An 8,592-nucleotide genomic window follows, 5' to 3' on the forward strand; every position below is an offset into this window, starting at 1 on the left:
AGCCTCGTTATTTTACCAGTAAAAGGAAAATCCTTTGGATAAATATATTTGTATTTACTACAAACTTAGGTACCCATCTCACCCCACACCTCATCTTCTAATTAAAACTTTCTACAAATTGCAAATTTTTTTCTCCTACGATACTTGATATCTAGAAGTAGCTAGAAAAATCCCTTTTCGTATCTTTGATCATTAAATCAACTAAAATAATAATATTAATACTTGTACCTATCACTTTCTATTGTAATCTCCTCCCTCCAACCATCCAAAATCCTCATGTGATACGTATATAAAAACTATACTGAATAAATATATTTCCAATCTCACTAAACTCAACTGATAGCACACCGAACCAAATGATTTTTGCAAATGAAAGATGGAATTGATTTTGATGGATGAATTATAATGTAGGAGTCCCAGACCATCTTTGATGTAATACGGGTCAACCGTTACCGGTCCCTCAACCACAACCACATCTGACTTTTAACCTCACCAACACTGAAAACCCTATACTATATTACTTCATTTCTCAATCCCCTCATCTCTCACTAATGTCATTTTCCAACTAATTAAATACAAAAAAAAAATATTCATTCATGCAATTAATTCTTAGTAATTAATATTATTACTATATGCTGATTTGTCACGTTTTTCAAATTTTAATTTACATGGGTATCGAAATTATTGTTTTTGGATTTAATTGGTCAAATCTTCAATTTAACACTACTGAAATACAAATAAAATATTTAATTCAACTGTGGATTATATATCATTAGTTAAATGATTCATATTGTTAATTTTTTATTTAAACAACCAATAAATATAATAATAAATCAATAATATTTTCTTCAACTTTTAAAGGAAAAAGAAAAAAAATTGTCTTGAACCCCTAATGTCACATTACTCCTCATTAATCAACTCAAAAGTATCCATAGTAAATCATTCTTAAAATGTTAATAACACTAGTAATTTTAAAAAAAGTGTCCGAATTCTTCGATTAGTTAAAGCAGTTGGTAAAAAAATGATTCAATAATCATTATAAAAACAATATATGAGAAAAAAATCATATATGGAAATTCATGTGAAAATACGAAGCTGGTTTCCTCCTTACGTAAATTCCCCTCAAAGCAACAATCCTCTCCTTTTCTCTCACACAAAACAGTGGCATCCATCAGTTTTTAATGCTTTGATAGCCTCTTCTTTAAGCCATCCTTCACTCCCCTTTCTATATTCTCTTTCAAACCCTTCTTTTTCTCACACACCCCCATGGCTTTAGCTACGAAAACAACGTCGCTGTTTCTTCTTCTTCTCGCTGTATGGTGTTTCTTCATAACACCATCAAATTCAGCCACCGATTCCTTCGTTTTCGGTGGCTGTTCGCAGCTTAAATACACGTCTGGCTCACCTTATGAGTCCAACGTCAACTCCATACTCACTTCCCTGGTCAACTCAGCCATGTACACCTCTTACAGTAACTTTACCCTTCCAGGAGCCAGCAATCAGGACACTGTCTACGGCCTATTCCAGTGCCGTGGTAACCTCAACAGCGGTGATTGTGGCCGTTGTGTGGCGAAAGCCGTCAGTCAACTTGGCACTCTTTGCCTTGACTCTACGGGTGGCGCGTTGCAACTCGAAGGGTGTTTCGTTAAATATGATAACACGACTTTCCTGGGGGTGGAGGACAAGACGGTGGTGGTGAAAAAATGTGGGCCGTCGATTTCGTCTTACTCGGACGCATTGGGTCGGCGTGATGAGGTGTTGGGTTACTTGGGAGCAAGTGATGGTACCTACAAGCCGTTCCGGGTTAGCGGTTCAGGGGATGTACAAGGTGTAGCTCAGTGTGTAGGGGATTTGAGTCCGAGCGAGTGCCAAGATTGCTTATCAGAAGCGATCGGACGGCTCAAAACCGACTGTGGGGCTGCCAAATGGGGTGACATGTACTTGGCCAAGTGCTACGCGCGGTACTCAGAAGGTGGAGACCACTCCCACAGCCAAAAAGGTGAGCAGTAAGCTCCTTCCCCAATCTCCACCACCGGTGGTGGTGGTGGCGGTGGTTAATATTTTGTGTGATTTGCAAAATTATTCAATATATTGTAAATCGTAAACTTTGTTTTCTCTCTTGTGTGAGATAGAGATTATGTGTTTCTTTTCTAATTTTCAGGTCAAAATTTTTTTTTTGTGGTACCGAAAAACTTAAAAGTAACTTTATCGTTAAAATGTTTCATTAGTTCATGTAGTATTCAAAAATTAGAATTTAGTCCCTGTATTTTTTTAGGAATTTAGTTTCTTTTTGCTCTTTAGATTTTAAAATTAAATTCAACTATTAACAATTTTATTAAATTCTGGTTAATTACATCATTTTTTAATTATATTGTTTTAATTATATTGCTCTCAAGTATTTTATAATTTTAAAATATCACACAAATAAAATTAATCAAAAATTTAATAGTATTAATTGTTGAATCTAAATTTTAAATTAAAATTATAAAACTAAATTCCTATAAATAAAACTACCAACATTATATTCAAAATTTTCAAAGAATGCAAATGTTTACAACATATTTCAACTTATTACTTGTGAATATGTCATAGGTCTAAACACCTTACTATTACTTTTTCATTTTGGTCATTCATTAATGTATATACCATTTCATTATAAAATGTAGTACTATTTCCATCTACCCTTTAATGGAATTAGAAGTTGAAAAAGTATAATGAATAAAAATTTGAGATAATTCGATTTTAAATTTAATTGGAATTTCGAAATATATATATATAGGAACAACAAATTGGTACAATTTTGCATGAAATTGAGGTCCACTGTTGAATTAATGCCCCATTAAATCAAAGAAGAATCCAATGCCACCCAACTCCAACACCCCTTCCTTAGGGAAAAAAGGTCATAGATTTTGAAGTTGTAATTGTAAATTAAACAATTTCTATTCTACACGGATTTTGGAGTAATAGGTTCAAACGTTTGTGAATGTTGTAGATACAAATAACAATGATGATGAGATTGAAAAGACCCTGGCAATTCTAATTGGACTCATTGCTGCAGTTGCTTTGATCATACTCTTTTTATCATTCTTATCAAAACTGTGTGACAATGGCAAAGGTAATTCCATATCTCACTTTCACTTTAATTTGAGCTTTTCTTTCTCCCTTTTGCTTTTGAATCATTTTCATTTCCTATTTTTGAAAAAAATTTGCAGGTGGTAAATAAAACAATCAATTCAGGGATCTCACTAAAAATCCTTTTCTTCTTCTGGTAATTAAATTCTTTAATGCCCCTTTTAGCTACACTTTTGGATGACCTCTTCCATAAATCTTTTTTTAATTGAGATCTCCAAAGGTAATTGATAGGAAATATATGTTTATGGAAACAGGGGATTTGAATCAAGTGAAAAGAAAGTTGCAGTATAAGATGGAAAAGCCTAAACCCCTTTTTCTTTTTCTGAGTGTATAATTAAGTAGTGAACACTTGTGTGAAAATACAAGTGTTATTTCTAGTGGGTGAATTTGTTGGCTGTAATTACAGCTTTTGCGAACTTTTTAGTATATTTGGTTGGCAAAAGCATGAATTCATCATCTATAATTTTAGATTAAATTTACTTGTTTAATTCTATCAATTCAACATTATTTTCTATCATCTCCGAGACTTGGTGCTTAATGATCTCACTTATACAGTGATTAAGATATTAGGTGTTGGTATTCACGTTCCAGTTGTACTTGAACAAAATAATATTTCAATGTCACAAGATTATTTGCTATAACTTTCTTATGATTCTAATATAATTTATATTGGAATTGCCATACAATACATCGGATCAAATTAAGATAGCAATTTTATAGCTACATCAAAACAAAGTTATTTTTAGCAACCATATGTCCACTAATGTCTAATCAACCTATTTATAAATGTTGTCTACATTCCAAGCATCAACAAGTTATTATCAAAAAGGACAATCACTTTTCTTTTCTCTTATTGTTTTGGGAATAAATTATAATTTTGAATCTCTATTATATTTAAATTTATGATTTACCTTTTACAATTTAACATAATTTAATCCTCTATTTTTATAACAGTTAAATAATTAATCTCAGTAATTATTTCAATTAAACCCTCCCTCTTCATGTTTGACAAATATTTCTTTTGTGTTGAAAGAGGTGTTAAAAAAGAGATAAAAGTAATATTTAGTCCTTGAATTTAGTAATTTTTTTTAATTTTGCCTCTAAATTTTGTTTGGTCTAAATTAGTCTTAAAACTTGACAACTTTTGTCAATTTGGTTCCTGGACTTGGATTCCGTTAAGATTGTGTCATGTCATTAATAGGTTTTTTTTAAAATTATATAAAATTTTAAATAAAAAAATTATAAATTATAAATTTCAGGCAACAATTTGGCACAATCTTAAAATGCCACAACATCATGCCTTAAGGGAATCCAAGTTTAGAAACTAAATTGAGAAAAACTGTCAAGTTTTGGGATTAATTTGGAAAAAAATGTTTAGGAACCAAAATTAAAAAATTGATGAGTTGAAGAAGTATCCCTAACAAAATGTCTAAATTTTAACCAGAATAATTTAACCTTGTTTTGGTATAATAAATATTACATTTTTTATTAGCACAAACTTGTTATATATCAGCCTTGGAGATAATTATATAATCTAATTCAACTAAGCTTTTGGATGTTTAAATACATAATAATCCTCACTCAACAATGATTAAGACGATATTCCCTGTGTTTGAAGGCCAATCATTTATGGTTAAAATTCATGAATCAGCTAAGAATCTTCTCTCTCTTCAATTATCCAACTAATTGGCTTTGCTTTTTATCACAAGGGTTTTAGTCTCTGTCCCATTCTAAAACAAACAATCCCTTTGTTACCATGTAATTTCATTTTTGTTTTTGTGTCTCAATTCATTCCCTTTATTTTTGTTTTCATAATCAGAAAATTAGATAGGTAAAAATTCAATATTTTAAAAATAAGATTTTAATTGAATAGAGAAAATAACTCGAAAAAGTTAATTATTCATCAAAAAAAAGTGTGGCCTCATTTGTCTTCAAATTTAGTTAAAATCTAATATCGAGAGAGAAATAGAAAGGTAGGGTCAAAGGAATGATGGGGTTGGAATATAATGGGTGTCGCTAATGCAATTCTAAATCCCCCTTTATACAAATATTCCTAGACAAAGAGATGGAGAAAAGAAGAAATTAGATAATGACTAGCTTTTAATAAAGGCAAACAAAAAAATGTAAAAGGATATAATCAATTAGACAAATTGAGGATTGCAAATTTGGAAGAAAAAGAAAAGGTGTTGGAAATCAAAATATAAAACTAAAGAATCTGCTAAACATCATTTTCATCTCTTGCTTTTGGCTACACTTATAAATATTTTGCATTAACTTATTGCTTTAATCATTCACCACTTTATGTACACGTGGCAAGCTGCCATGAATTTATTCCTTTTTTCAGCCCCCCACAAATTTTATGCTTTTAGAGGGAAATTGTTTGAGTGGTGCGGAAATATCATTTTGGAAATTGGAGTAATATTTTAAGATTAGTCCATTGTACCTCACTCAAATCCCTAAACGGCCTACTTTGTACATTAGTATAACAAAAATTTATTCAAATTAATTCAGAGGACATACATCCAAGGCTCAACATTGAAGTATTAGTTGATTAAAAGCATGATGAGTTATTTGGGTTGAATTTTATGAAAATAATATTTTAATTCTATATTTAATTTTTTAATTTATATTTCTTTATTAAATTACCTTAAAATGAATGAAAAAGTAATATTTTTTAAAAATTCTGTTGGCATGGTATATACTTAGATGACACATTAATATTTAATTAATTTTTAAAAAGTTAAAATTCAAAAATTATTTTTAAAAATAAAAATATTTTGATTATTTTAAATTTAAAAAAATAAATAAAAATATTGGCATGTCATCCATGTACGCCAACAAAATTAACAAAGCCTAAAGAAGTAATAAATTAAATAAACAACTAAAATGATTTTTTTATAAGAGGAAAGACTAAACAAGTTGTTATATCTTAGTTAAAAGTAGTAATAATGAGAATGGAAAAGAACTGACTTTGTTAGTAATTATGAATTGGGGTAAGTAGGGGGATCAAACTTTCTAAGACGACCTTTGTTGAAGGGGGGATTAGAAAAAAAAGTAAAGTGGGTAAAGCCTAGACAAAGGAAGTTGGGACTCTAGTGTTTGTGAAAATGCAACAAAGAATCTCCGCATTTGCATAAATATATATATGTATGGCACATATAATAACTCAGATGAACCTTCTGGTTAATGTAAAATAATTTATGTGTAATGATGAAGGAGGTGTAGGGATGTTGACCATCCAAGTGAATACATGGCTTTTCTGATAAGCCAACCTAGTCTTTACACATGATCCAGGTTAGTTGGGTTCTAACTTTTAATCTACTTCTTCATTGACAGCAATTTTGTGTCCAAGATTAAATTGGGAAGATCTTGATCCTCTGGGTAGAGAATAATTTACTAAAATAAATTTAGATTAAATCCATGAATGGTACTCTATGGTTTTTTAGATTCTCTTTTTCATCATTAACCACTTCTCTGTCTTTTGAATGAACCATGATTAGAACCCTAATCCACGAAATTAGCAAAGGATTGAAATGAAATTTTGTAACGCTATAAAATTGATTTCAAAACTTATTGTAACGACCATAGCTTGAATACATCAATATTAACAAAAACAAAGGAGCATAATTTCAGGCCCAATGTTCATCGCCCACAGCATGCAATGGCAACAGATATTTGTATGTGGAAAATTTTAAGCCCAACCTTTAAAAGGAAAAAGTATTGTCAACGGAAAGAAATTTAAGCTCACCATGACTGCCAAAATTATAAAATAAACACCACATATTTAAAAAATATTAAATTATATCACACTCGAGGAAATATCTTTATAAATTATTTATTTCTTAATTAAATTATAGGTGGATTGGTAAAATATTGTGTATACCAATTTCGGATTTGATTCCTATAGATTTTATGTTTTTAGTTGTTTTATTTTAATATTTCATCTAAAATAGTAAAAGGCGAAAATATCATTATAATAATATTTATTATTTTCTTAAAAATTAATTTTAATACATTTTTTACTGAACTAATATTAAATTAATTTGTGACACTAAAATTAAAAGAGATTTTATTATAATATATAGACGAATATCAAAATAATATAATAATCATGATATATTTAAATATCTTTAATAATTATAATGCTTTTATCTAAGTTTAGTGTTACTTGATCCAGTGACACTCACACTAAAATGATTCAAAATATTAATTTTAATAAATGAGTAAATAATGTAATAAAAATATATTTTAAATTTTTATAGAATACATATTTTATCTAAAAACATTCTTTTAAATATCACCACACAAAAAATACCACTTACCCTAAAAACCTCATATACCTAAAAGACCACTTATCACATATTATTAAAACTAACATTGATTTAGAATATATTCATACCATATTATTTAAATATCGGATTGAATTGATATCATAAGTCAACCAAGTACCAACTCAATTGAGAAATTAGTATACTACCATTTTATATTTGGAAATAAGTTATATACTTACAAAAATGCTTTTGGTCTTTTTCAATATTTTTAATAAAACGACAATAAAATTTTCATATGTTCATATTTGAACGCATAGCATTGAGATCTATATTTTTTTACCACCTCAACCAAAGCTTTATTTTGATATTTTTATACATATTAATGTTATTACACAAATTGTTTCACAATTAAATGATAATAATAAATTATCATTTTATCTCTAATTAATTAAATTATTATGAGATAAATAATAAATAAAAGAGTTTACATATTCTAGATCACTTAAATAAATAAATAATTTATATTCCACAAGAAGTCTTTTTACTTTATTAGTTGGCACTATAAAAAGGGTCACCTTAAAACCATTTTACACATTCACAAGTTTAGAAATCTAAAAGTTTTCTGGAAGGAAGATTTTGCAGACTCAAAATTTTTTCTAAAATTTCAAAAAAGGTCTAAAAACAATGGGATAAGTTGAAGAAATCATGAGGAACACCATATCAATTAGGAAGAAAGTTACCTTTCAATCTTGTTCAACTAAATAAAGGAGATGTAAACCCTAAATGTAACACCCTACACCCAACTCAAAAGACGATGAAATACATGATGCCACATTGGTTACAAAGTAACCTTAAACTAAACCAAAATAATCAAATTCGCTTGCACACAACATGTTTGAATCACATTTACAAAAGTGTCATGGGTCATTAATAATAATTAAACAAAATCATAGCGAAAATGGGCTTTAGAACACATTCAGGGCCCAAAGCATAAAAATAGAGGACAAGTACCAATTCTTAGTCCCATGTACTAAAAATTCAAAATAGTTCAGCTCTAAGGGTCCATATACCAATTAAAAAACATATATCAATACATATGAACAAATACCGATACCTTGGGTCATGTACAAATACCTTATAAGAGAGTACATATACCTAGGTGTGGGGTTTTGATACCTCATCCCAGAAA

General features: G+C 29.3%; 1 protein-coding gene across 2 annotated transcripts; it reads left to right on the top strand.

Annotated features, from left to right (window-relative positions):
* The first annotated feature begins 1,073 nt into the window (after positions 1-1,073).
* LOC105785649 (plasmodesmata-located protein 6) lies at positions 1,074-3,649 on the top strand. Of its 2 annotated transcripts, none has more exons than XM_052633350.1 (4): positions 1,074-1,999; positions 3,059-3,115; positions 3,213-3,268; positions 3,387-3,649. In XM_052633350.1, the coding sequence occupies exons 1-3, from the start codon at positions 1,267-1,269 to the stop codon at positions 3,221-3,223; spliced, it is 801 nt and encodes a 266-aa protein (XP_052489310.1). In that variant the 5' UTR covers positions 1,074-1,266; the 3' UTR covers positions 3,224-3,268; positions 3,387-3,649. The 2 variants fall into 2 exon arrangements, with proteins under 2 accessions (XP_052489310.1, XP_012467218.1); XM_012611764.2 differs by having other exon boundaries at positions 1,076-1,999; positions 2,993-3,115.
* Positions 3,650-8,592: the final 4,943 nt, after the last annotated feature.

This window comes from Gossypium raimondii, chromosome 1, assembly GCF_025698545.1.
Source record: "Gossypium raimondii isolate GPD5lz chromosome 1, ASM2569854v1, whole genome shotgun sequence".
Classification (NCBI taxonomy): Eukaryota; Viridiplantae; Streptophyta; class Magnoliopsida; order Malvales; family Malvaceae; genus Gossypium; species Gossypium raimondii.